Source organism: Myotis davidii, unplaced genomic scaffold (genome assembly GCF_000327345.1).
Source record: "Myotis davidii unplaced genomic scaffold, ASM32734v1 scaffold205, whole genome shotgun sequence".
NCBI lineage: Eukaryota > Metazoa > Chordata > Mammalia > Chiroptera > Vespertilionidae > Myotis > Myotis davidii.
Genome location: NW_006297573.1, coordinates 3,242,640 through 3,255,051, shown reverse-complemented (window position 1 = coordinate 3,255,051; position 12,412 = coordinate 3,242,640). Strand labels below are relative to the sequence as shown.

The 12,412-nt window shown below is 43.2% G+C and overlaps 1 protein-coding gene and 1 long non-coding RNA gene across 3 annotated transcripts in view; both read right to left on the bottom strand.

The window, feature by feature from the left end:
* LOC107184579 overlaps positions 1-5,285 on the bottom strand; it is a 17,684-nt gene extending 12,399 nt beyond the window's left edge. The window contains exon 1 of one of the 2 annotated variants that reach the window (XR_001515435.1): positions 3,795-5,285. This is a non-coding gene — a long non-coding RNA (uncharacterized LOC107184579). The remainder of the gene's footprint in view (positions 1-3,794) is intronic. The other variant, XR_001515436.1, reaches the window with a different exon arrangement.
* Positions 5,286-6,172: 887 nt separating this feature from the next.
* The window catches only part of AK4 (adenylate kinase 4), a 60,123-nt gene continuing 53,883 nt past the window's right edge, over positions 6,173-12,412 (bottom strand). The window contains exons 5-6 of the mRNA XM_006773275.2: positions 12,384-12,410; positions 6,173-11,272 (exon numbers count right to left, since the gene is read on the bottom strand). Coding sequence (XP_006773338.1) covers positions 11,158-11,272; positions 12,384-12,410 — 142 coding nt within the window. The 3' untranslated portion in view covers positions 6,173-11,157. The remainder of the gene's footprint in view (positions 11,273-12,383; positions 12,411-12,412) is intronic.

The window sequence follows — 12,412 nt, the reverse complement described above, 5'->3', positions numbered from 1 at the left end:
GGGCAAGACTTGCTTCAGTGGGGCTTTGGTGCTCACTGAGTCTGCCCCCTGAGTGTGTCCCTTATGGATCTGAGGAGTTATAATCTGGATGGTCTCACTCTGACCATTGGGTACACTGGCTCTTGGATTTAAGGAGGTGCTAATTTAGCCTCTGCCTGAGGCTACCCAGGAGGAGCTACGAAGAGATCTGCAGATTCCCTTTCCCTTTTTGGGGTTTGAAGGTGCCCAGATGAGGCCCAGCTGTGAAGCAATGCAAGCTGCTGTGGGGCCTTGGGCCTTCTCTTGGAAGTTCTGGGTCTGTCTGGCCCAGCTGCAGTTTGTTAGGTAATTTTAGATTGCAAAGGGCCAGGGCATTCATATGCAAAAGCCTCTGCCACAGCCTGGTTGGGAAGGGGTCTCAGGAAATCAACAGGGCAGAGCAAGCAGCTATGGCTGATCCTCAGCCCTGCCCTAAGGGGCCCTGCATCTCAGTGTCCCGGTAATCACTGCAAGCACCTCTGAGGGAAAGCCGCCCTCAAGTTCCGAGTTCTGCCTGCTGCCAGACAGTCCAGTTTCTCCCCGTATGAGTCCTGGATCCCGAGAGACTTCCAGGAACTGGAGCTCAGAGCAGTCGGGAGCTTGTGGCTCCCACCCGATTCAAAAAGACAGCCGCGTCCTCAGGTACACTCGAGCCTCTGTACCTCTGCACTTTACTTCCGCAGCTCCTCTGAGTCTCAGTGTGCTTTTCTCTTTCCTTCTAGTTGTAGAATTTCCACTCAGCCAGCCTTCCTGTAGTTCTGGATGATGTCCGTTTTATCTTTTCATTGTATTTTTGAAATTGTTGTGGGAGGCAGCAATTTCCAGTGTTTACCTATGCCACCATCTTGGTTTCTCTCTATAAACATTTTTTTTTTGCCACATTTGTTTGATAATTGAAGGTCAGCTTGGCTGGATATAAAATTCTTGATTCAGAATTTCCTTCCATGATGAAAACGTTGCTTCACTTTTTGATTCATATATTGAATTCGTTGGTGTTTTTGGTGGCAGGTTTACAGGAATTTTCTTGGACATAATAGAATGTCCTAAAGTTGACTTTACTGAGTCAATTTCATAATTCCACTGTGTATTCTTTCAATATGTAGATTTGGGATTTATTTATTTTTTGTATGTTTTAGTGGATTATAGCTTTTAATCTTGGTTTTGATGTATTATTTTGTTTTTCTTCTTTAGAGAATTCAGTTATAAGTGCGTTAGATCTTCTTTGTCTTCTATACCTATTATTTTCTTTCTGAGCTTTTTGATCTTTCCTATTTTGTTTTAGTCTCTTGGAAATTTTCATTTCACTTTTCCATGTTTATTTTGTATATTTTTAAAAACTTTTACTTTTTTGTGCATCTTTTAATTTAGTCCTAATTTTGAGGTCATTGTCTTTTCCTTCACTTTCTTTTCTATGTTCAATCAATTCTTATTTCATGTATTTTTATCTTGTGCCCACTTCTCTTCTGAATTTGTGAATTTATGATTTGTGGTGCTTTTTCATATCTGTTCTTGCTTGTCTAACAACATTTGTTTGTGCTGGAGTGTTGTGCTATAGTATCTTCCGCTTTAAGACTGGGTCTTGAGTGTTTTCATTAGCTGAAGAATTTTGATTCTCAATTTATTTCCTTTTTAGAGTAACTCTATGTGGAGTTTACTTCCTTTTTCTGTTTATTTCCAAGACTTGGATTTTCCTGGACCAGGTGTTTCTACCGATGTGGTTCAAGAATTTGGGTGTCTTACTATTTTCTTAGTTCAAGACTGCTCTCTTCAGTTGGTACAGTGAAATGCAATTTTTTTGATGAATAGCATCTTTGATGGGTGGGAAGGGCTAGGGAGAGTTTAGTATGTCTTAGATTTCATGAAAGTAATTTCTGCAGGAACCTTAATTTCCACCAACTTCTTTATTTTTTCCTCTTCATGACCAAGTCTCCAAAAAAGATGTCCCTCCTACCTAGTTCCCTTGCTCACTTACAAAAACTATGTGCTCTCAATACTTACACATTTAAACTCATGTATTTTCAAACCCCCCTTTTCTAATTCCCCATTAACCAGTGCTCTAATCCAGCATAACTGTTCTCAGTATTTCTCTATTTAGTGTGGACTCTCTGGGACACCATTGCACTTTCCTTTTGCCAAAACATTCCTTCTTAACTCTCCACTTCCACATGGGTGTGATAGCTGGTGCTACTGATTTCAGCTGTTTACTACCCAACTCAAATGAAATGGGAGTGTGCAGTATTCTATTTCCTGGTTATATGGTAGATATAATTGTGTTGTGTGTTGAGTTCATTGTGATTTTATTTGTTGCCCTTGACGTGCATGGTTATTGGAAGATGTGTAGAAAAATTCAGTTTACGGTAGGCATCTGTCATTATCTTCAAAGAGCTCTCACTCTATAGCCTCAATTGATAAATGCTGATACATAAATTGTTAGATAAGATTTTCATATGAGCACTAGATAATTGGGCTGTTTTATTGGCTGCATATGAAAAAAAACACAGCAAAGATTTTTATACGGATAAAATATAGAAGATGATTCATTCAGGTCTCCAAGCAATTTTAGCCTGCAGTCCATTCTCCCTGACCTTATTGCACTGATAGAATTCCTCATTGTGGTAGGTGCATATGATCAATGTGTCCAGGGTAGAATATCCTGATGGTCGGTATGTCCAGAGTAGTCTGAGATGGTCAATGTACCCAGGATGATTGATGCATGTGACATAGTCAGTGGATCTAGAGTGTTCCCTTCTATGTGAAGACCATGATTGTGAGGAGAGTGAGTGGCTGGTTTCCTCCCTGACGTATCCAAATATGGGCAATTCATTTTTCTTCCCCTGATTCTTCCTTGTCAGGAAACATTACCTTTTCCCAGATGCATGGCCCTAGATTGGGGAAGTGCAAGTTGTCAACTCCTGATGGAATATGAGATCTAGTCTTTCATGAAGGCCTTCTAGGCCTGTTAAAGAAACTGACCTAGGATCCTGGCTAGGAGGAAAGCTGGCCACAGGGGAGTCTCAGTACTGCTCCTGTCCTAGTCACCTCCAAGTGGCAGGACTCTCCACCCCCATTCCTGTAAGTTCTGCCCAAGGTCAAAGGTGCCTTGATTTCAGGGCCCTTAATTGTGGTCCCTCTAAGTCAGTGATGGTGAACCTCTGACACGCGAACTCACTTTTTTGGTTGATTTTTCTTTGTTAAATAGCATTTAAATATATAAAATAAATATCAAAAATATAAGTCTTTGTTTTACTATGGTTACAAATATCAAAAAATTTCTATATGTGGCACAGCACCGGAGTTAAGTTAGGGTTTTTCAAAATACTGACACGCCGAGCTCAGAAGGCTATCACTGCTCTAAGTCTTTGGGTAGGGAGAGTCAGAATGAGGCAGAACAGCTGGCTAATCATAAGTAAGCATTGGAGTTGAAGTCTTCATTCTACCACTTACTGGGTAAACTAATAACTTAATTTCACTGAACCTGAGGTTCATCATCTGTAGCTGTTGTGCAATGCTGGCCTATTGCCTGGCACTAAGGTAACCCTCAATAAATCTTAACTGCTATCTTCTATTACACATGCACATGTGTATATATGCACACATAATTCTATTTGCACATTCATATACATATATACAGGGGGTGGCAAAAGTAGATTTTTAGTTATATGTACACAAAAGTTTATTCTTATATTATTTATTAGTTATTGTATTTTCTATACAAATGACTGTAAACCTATGTTTGCCCATGCCTGTATACACACATATGTATATAAAACACTCACACGTACACATATAGTTTACATAAGTTTCTCCAGGTACAGGTATGGTTTTTATTTAGTATTGGATGTTTATGTACTAACTGGCTGAAATAAATATGGGAAAACCCCCACTCAGTTGAACTCTGGAGTAAAAAACTCAGGTGATTTCTTTGAATAGGTGGTATTCTCTGATAAAGCAGAGAATATAACTATGCATTTTGTCACTGTTGTTGTCAAAGCTAAAAAATTATCCCCTTCAGACTCTTTGCCCTTACAACGCCTACCTCTTTACTTCATAGCTACCTATCTAGCCACAAAAACCCTCATCCCTACCTCCTATGTCTCTAATGCAGAAGTCCCCAAATGGATATGCTGTTTGGCCTGTTCCATTTTATCAAAATTTAAATTGCAAACATTTAAACAGAAGATTTCACCAAGAAAACATATCTGGTTTCTGTTCACAAATTGAATGACTGGGCATCATTCCTGAGGTGCTAACAATCACCCAGAGTTGAGCAGTGACTCCCAGGTTAGAAATAGTTCTTCATAGCCCTTGCCCCTCCCTACTGCCTCACACTTGCCTCCATTTCAGTCATTTAGGTTCCTGACTTCTCCCCTGGAAACATTTGACTCTTTTTCACTCCTGTTCCAACCATTCCCTTTTGTTGAACTTCCACATCCTAGTCCAGACTCTAGTACAATTACAATGTTATCGTGTGAACCTGATGAATCACTTTCTGGCATAGAGACTGGGCTCAGTTAAGACCAGGGAGCAGTTAAGACCAGGTCCACACAACTTCCCAATACAACTCAATCTTATCTTCAATTCCCAGGCCTGCCTCACCCAACACACATACCTTTTCCTCCTCTTGGGTTCCCTTTCCTGCATCACTAAGCTCAATTAGCTCTTCTTTGGTCTTTACCTGGTCAGCCAAGAGCGACCCCCTCTGTGTCCTCAGGCATAAGTCAGTGAATAACTAACGGGTATGTGTAGAGTTATGTAATCATATGTCCATCCCCTCCAGGAGACTGAGGAAGTAAGGGGTAAAAACTGGGTCTTACTCATCTTTGCATCCCTAGAGCCTAATAGTGCTTGATGAAGAATCAAAGCTATAACTGGATGACATACACTAGGCCCATTTCGATCAGTCACCTGGGCTACAATATGCTGTGCTACCAAATCTCAGTGGCTTATAAAAGCAAAGGTTGATTTTTGCATTGTGGACTGGCTGCATCCCAGACTCCATGTCTTCACTTTAGGATCCAGGTTGAAAGAAAAGTCCCATGAGACTGCCAGGATCATTGCAGAATGAGATTGGCGTCCACATTCTGGCTCCTGAAACTTCTAGGCTCCTGCTCCGAAGTGACACACTTCACTTCTTCTCACATTCCATTGGCTAGAGCAAATCATATGCGCCAGCAAGAAGCCAATGGGGCAGAGATGCAAAATCCTCTTAAAATACAAATGGCTTGTCCTAGAGGTTTGGCTAAGTGGATAGAGCATCAGCCCTCAGACTGAAGGGTCCTGGGTTTGATTCCAATCAAAGACACGTACTTTGGTTTCGGGCTCAATCCCCGGCCCTGGTTGGGGACAACCAATCGATGTGTCTCTCTCACATGGATGTTTCTTTCTCTCTCTCTTGGTCTCTCTCCTCCCTTTCACTCCCTCTAAAAATCAATGAAAAACTATCCTCTGGAGAGGATTAACAACACCAAAGAGATGAATGGCTTGAACTTTAATTCAATTCACCACTTGCCATCATATCCAGTTCACCTTTCCAGGGGCGTGGAAACCTGTAGAACACGTTTCTCAGGCTCCTGTCAGCTGGCTTCTGCTAAGGGGAAGACCACACCATACCCACCCATGGGAGAAAGGGGAGTGTGAGGTTGGGAGAAGCCGGAGCCTTTGCTCCCTCCCTATCACAGGGGGCTCCTCCAGTGGAGGCTCGATTTCCTCCCTGGCGCCAACCCCGCCAGATGGGCCTGCTGAGACCTGAAAGTCACATACTTTGATCCGTCTCCTAATCTATAGGATGGGATCTGTGTAGGATGTGATGATGTGACCTGCTCACATCATCCAGTTGTTTCACAAATAAGATTTTCATGTCCATGAACATGTGAAAAATAAAGTGCTGGACAAACAAGATACTGGAGGGTACACAAAATGAGGCAACATGGCGCAGCAGGAAAGAAAATGAGACTGGGGATCCTAACTCTCGGGTTCAGGATCTTGCCCTGCCACCAACTTATCCAGGCAACACCGTGTTCTCTGTTTTCCCAATCTGTAAACTGGAGATAAAATACTGTGGGTAGTGGAGTGCTTGCAGCGGCATGAATGAGAATATCTGTGAAGATGGTCAAGTGTAAAAAGCTATCCAAATGTTAAATGAATTCACTAGTTATAAGCAGGAAAAAAAAACTTTATTTCTATCAAATCAAAAAGTTTGAATAAGCTTCAAGCAAGATAGTAAAAATAATAATACAATGAACAGTTAAAACACTTACAGATTAGGTTTCTATAGTCTGCATTAAGCACATATACCCAAATCAAGAAGGCCAAGGGCTCTCCCTGAGGGAAAGCACTGACTCATCGTAAACACGTGACTTCTGGGAAAGTGAGCTGAGGGTTCACAGGGCAGTAAACCAGAAACAAGTTGTCCTTGGGTTGGAGAACTGATTTGAGCGTGAGAGGGATCACAGTGAAATGCCATTGGAACTCCATTTCCCCCAGAGATCTGTTCATCTCAGAAACAAGAGTATGTAAAAATCAGTCGTACAGATTCTCCTAAAGCCAGAAGGGCCCTCTGACTCCTGACGCCTGGGCGCTGACCTAAAGACTGAGTTTTTGTTTTTCTTCCCTTTCCTATAAATTAAATACAATTCAGTTTGTTTTTACTGAGTACATTTCTGACTGTATAGCCAAAGCTTTAAAATAAAGAAAAAGTTTTGATGAAATGGAGTTGGACACACACTAACCCCAGGGAGAATCGTCTGGGTGCACTGATGTTCGAAAGGTTTTAAGCAGGAAATCTTTTCTTTCAAAGATACGGAACTTCTTGGGATAGCCTAATTATCACTAAGGAAGGAAGGAATATTCATGCCATATAAGAGCTTTTTCCTTTTTGGAAATGTTTTACCATCTCTCTCTCTTTGCCATTCTGTCTCTCACACACAGTAATTAGATAATGGCATTTATTTTGGCAAGAACTGTGCAATTTGCTAAAAGAAAGATAAGATATGGCACTTATAAACAACTGTAATTATAATACATCTCAACAGGTGCAGGAAGCAGATATTTCTTCACGGCTGAAATATGGCCTCATGGGTCCCCAACATCTGGGTCTTGCACACTTCTCCCCTGGAAACCAGACTGGGCCCGTTATGTACAGAAAAGGGGTGATAACTTAGGACCAGACCACATTCTTCTTTTGAGACACCAATCAGACACAAGGGAGTTACTCAAAATGGAGGGGAAGGGAGAAGCAATTCATACCGTGAACATGATCTGCCTTATGAATGGCCTCTCCGGCAAAATTAACTGCAGCAAGAAAATGTAACTGCTGTCTGTTCACGGAAAGGTGATAAGCAAAACTCATCAGGTAGATACGGATGCCTCCCAGGATCCTGTAACACAGGCAGAGTACAGATGAGACATATGCCCTCTGTGTATACAGTGTGCAACGACCACTGGGACCCGGGGAGGGCCCATTTCCTGTCTCAGAACCAGAGCGCCAAAAGCAAAGGTGCCAGGCAGGAGCAAATACGTTGCTTTACCTACTAATGAGAATGGAGAGCTCAGACTAGAGAAAGGTACCAAAAACGCCATTTTTCATTTCCTGATTAATCCCTATAGGTCCATGAAAACAGTTCACGTAAACCGGATTATTTCAGTTCCTAAATACAAGGAGGCAAGGTAATTGAAATATCTATCATTTAGGGTAATTGTTAAGGATTTAATTAGACAATGCATGTAAAGCACTTAGCATGAAATAGCAATAACCAGCAACTGCTCAGGATGCCTATACCATAACACTTGGAAATTTGTGATGTTTATGATTTGAGCAAATACACCCAGCATGCCGGTAAATTGTTTAGACAAACTGCTCAAGTCAAATACTGAATGTAGGTTCCAGTAAATTACATTTTGTAAAAGCCCTATGTATGGCTTTGCACAGGTATCTTTCTAACATTATTGTCTCAACATTTTGAGTGGCAGAAAAAGCCACAGCAGTACCTCTCACCCATTGCTCCTTTCCTTTCCCTTCCCAATGGAGGTTGGGGGTCAGGCAGGGAAGGGGGAGAAGGGAGGCACATCTGAGCGTGGCTTCTGGAGGGGGACAGGGAATGACCTGGGGAAGGTGGGGAAGACAGGAAGCTAGTCTCCCGAGTTGGCCAGAACAGTGAATGATAAGCAGCGCCACCACATCAGATGGCAGGCTAAGGTGTGGATTTGGCATTCAGAATCCTGGTGATATAATATAGAGAGATGGTGTAAAGTCAGGGTTACCCTGTGTAGGTGCACATCACCATTGGTTCACCTGCCAGCACTTTAGGAAGGACCAGTTTATCAGGGCCTTGCCTGGGGTCGGAGCAAGCGCTTTGTTCTAATCTCAGGAAAGAAGTGAGGCTCCCAGGAGCCCTGACCTACCTGTGAGCACCATGGGTGAGGGTGGCTAAAGGGTAATGGTCCCTTTAAGGGCTTAAAACTATGGACACAAAAGGGTTGGTGAGGGACATGAGATTCCCTTCTCCATAGATTAGCCAGGACTCAAACCAGCCTATAGTACATGAGCAGCCTTTTATTTTGTCTATAAATGAGAATAGTTTCGGAGGAGTATCAAGGCTCAGACTTTCTAGCAGCTTCCTTTGCGTAAGCAAAGGGAAAACTAAGAACAGTACCATGTAAAGTGGAATGTCACGTAGGGGACCATTTTTTATGTGAGGCCACTCTTAAATACAAGACAAAAACAAGCAAGCTCACTCAGGAAACAGGTGGTTGACATCCAGGAGCAAACTCTGCTGCAGAGTCAGGAAAGCCTGAGCGTGAGTCCTGGCTACAGTTATTGGCAGCAGGGGCCTGGGCAACACGCCTCACATCTCTGACCTTGCCTTCTCTTATAAATGTGGGAGCGTGCCTATCTCACAGGATGCTTGAAAGACGAAGTACAGGGTGGGTCACAGTTGTGAGGGCATAAAAGTTTGTTCCTGTATTATTGATTATTGTATTATTTTCCATGAACAGCTGTAAACCTATTTTTGCCCCACCTTGTTTTTATAAAGGCCCTGAAACTGCACATGCCAGTCGGTAGGCCTTTGATAAATGGTACCTCTTTTATGCTTGCATTAAAGTTAACGGGTATTAAACACAGCAATGTTTAAGTCTTGAGCAAGCGGGCTGCCTGTCAGGATAATGGAGAGAAAGTGAATTCAGAGCTGGTTAGAACCACCGCATGTGAGGACAGGGGGGAATCTCAGACTATCCAAATGATTTCTGCGTAACAGCAAAGGAGTTGTGTGTGTGGCAGTAGAATGAAAACCAAGAAAAGCTGTCCCTTGGATTTTACTTTTCACAAAATATTTTCCAAAACAATTTTTTAAAAATTTTTTACAAAATCATTGAAGGAGTGTGTTGAAGAAAACCAGAAATAATATATATTTAGACCACTGAGCATGAAATAAGCATCGTCTTCCAAAGACCATGGAAAAGGTGTGTGACTTTTTTTGGTCTCACCTAGCAAAGGGCCACCCCGGTTGGTGGGCAGTCTCAGAAACAGCCAACACTGTGAGACACAGTGTCACAGGCTGTGGTTGTTATTTTGCTGGGAGGGAGATGGGAGTGAAGGATGGAGGAATATGGAATCAGTGAGCAGGTCGTTTCCTATCCCTTCCCCAAAGAGGCCAAAGGCAATAAGTCCACTGAAGTCCCTCCCAGGAATAGTAAAGGCCCCTCGAGGGGAATAATCACAATGCATGAAGAGGGCTATTTTTTAAGGCAACAGGAATAAACTTCATCATTCTTCCCAGAGGAGAGCAAGAATTATACAAGGTGGCCACCAAGTCTGGAGACCAAGCAAAGCGTTAACAAGTGATTTATTGATATTACATTACAGTGAATGACAAAATAGTGTTATCCATCTTTTTAGACTTTATGGCCACCCTATAGAATCTTTGGAATAGAAAAAAAAATTAAGATTTTGTTTCCTCGTCCTTGTGAAGCTGTCATCCTGAGTCTAGGCACAGCTAGTGCAACATGTTTCCGCAGCCCCACAGGCTCCATTCCCTTCGCCAACACTTTGCTCACAGGAGAAAAACACTGTCGGCATCAACATTTAGCAGCATTTTCAAAATACATTTTTTTTTATCTTGAATAAAAAGTAAACAATTCTTTCAGTCCAGTAACTCCCTATGGTCTTAATTACATCTAGTACATAAGATATGGTCTTTTAACATTTATGTAGGTGAATATTTCTTACTTTGGGGATTTACAACGATGATTATTTTTTCCAACAACAACAACAAAAAAATGAACAGTATCCACCCATGAGAGTCAGATCAGCAGTGTAAAGTAGACCCTCAAAGAGCTCAGTTCTGGTGCATCGAGTGATCTGACATCATGCCCTAGCTCTCAGCTCTTACAGAGGAATCTCAGTGGGCTCAAAGCAGTAAGGATCTGTAGGGAGAAAGGGAGGGGAGGCAACAGATGTTTAAAAAACAACAACATAAACACCATCTAATAAAAATAGCAGAAGCCAAATCCTTTCATTCCAGGATGTCTGAAGGGCAGAGCTTCTATGGAGCATGGATGCAAGGGAGATGCCTCTCCTAACAACAACAACAAAAAAATAGTAAGTTGTGGGTACAGTCACTCAAAGTCAGAGAAGCGACCACTGTGGGCAACTGGCTTCAACCTCCTTGTCTCCAGGGGAGGACATCCAGAGAACGTGGACAAAGCCCGGGCTACAGCCCTGGGCATCCTCAGGCCACTGGTGCTGTGGTTCAACAGCCTTTAGGGGGTGGGGAGAACCCAGAGACCACCACCACCATATGCAAAAAGGCTGCCACTATGGCCACATGAAGGTCAAAAATCAGCTAGAGCTTGGGTTATGCGGCGTTTGAAATCCAGCCTGTCCTCGTTTTCTGGCGAAGGGCTTGACGGGCGTGTGCAGACGCATCTTCAACATGTGTGGGTGGCCCTTCTTTCCGAAGGGCAGAGAACAGCCTCTTCATTGCCTCCTTGCACTCATTAGTTTTCATATCAGTTCATCATTGAAACTAGAAAAGATACTGCAAGCTATCTCAGCTGGCTTCTACTGGGGACCATACTACACATACAACGGAAACATCTGGAGGGAGAAGCACATCTTCCTGGTTCTTCCCCTGGCCGGGCTCAGCATGCTTCTCTGGACTGAATCGGCGTGATCTTGTTCGAGAAAACCGCGTAAACACAGGGCCAGATTTTGTCAGTGTCAGTTCCAGAAAACTGGTGGAGCACTCCTCGGGACCTGAAACACAAAGCCCAGCACACACAGGCATTGCAGGTAAAATGCAAGCACAATCTCAGAGTCTCCGTCACACGCTGCCAAGCGTCCAAATGGCCCCTTCAATGTTATCAGCACCCGCCTCTGTGGTTTCTAAATAAGGCCATAGCTTTCACAATTCTGGCATGCTTGCCACCATGCCACCTTTTCTTCTCCCCTTTAAAACATATCGAAGAGCAAGGCTCTTTGGAGGACAATCCCAAGTCTGCCTCATGACACATTTCTGAAAAGGGAACCACGGACAAGATTTCGTACTCTAAAACCCAAATTACGACCATGATCGTGAAATATGGAATGAGTCCCAGTAATCTGATCAGGAACCTCTGACCTAAACGACGGCTAAATTGTTTGGAGGCTACAAGGTCAGAAAAGGACCATAGCAGAAGCAGTACACTGCTGTCGGGAATGCAGGTCCGCACACGGGTTTCATTGTTGCTAATGTAAAAAGTGGGAATTTTTTCACCCCAGAGCCAGCTGTCTGCTTCTCTTGAAAAACAGGAATCATTGGTCACACGGAGCCTGGGGGGACCCCTGTGGTGATAACTGGCTGGAGCTGCATAGAAGCCATACAGTTCAACTGCCACTCAACTGCCCCTGCACCCCCCACTCCCACCTCCCTCACCCCATGCCACCCCCTCTGTTGACATTCACTTCCAGGACCTGCCTGGCCCCTGTAGCCATTTGAATTTGCAATCCACAACTTACAGTTTTAGCTTTTCTTTGTAAAACTCCTTCCAGACACATCTAGGCCAAAAGTTCCTTCTATTCTGGTATCCGAATAAGATACATATGTGTGGCATTTTCATTTTTCTTTTTAAGTGGCTGAAATAATGCTTTACATTTTGACACTAAGTCTAGATGCAATTTCCAACTGGACAGGGATGATCAGGTGTCAGAGCCTGTACTGGGCGTTGTCTCCCACCAACAACTCCAGCATTTCATCCTGGGAATGTGCTAGGCTTTTAGGGCTTACCTAGCTGAAAGAAATCCCCCCACCTCTACCCAAGGCCCTTCCCATGAGACTCCACACCTCTCTAATGGGCCGACTGCCACGAAAACACTGAAGCGCACTCACTTGTAGAGTTTAACCACCGGCTTGGCCAC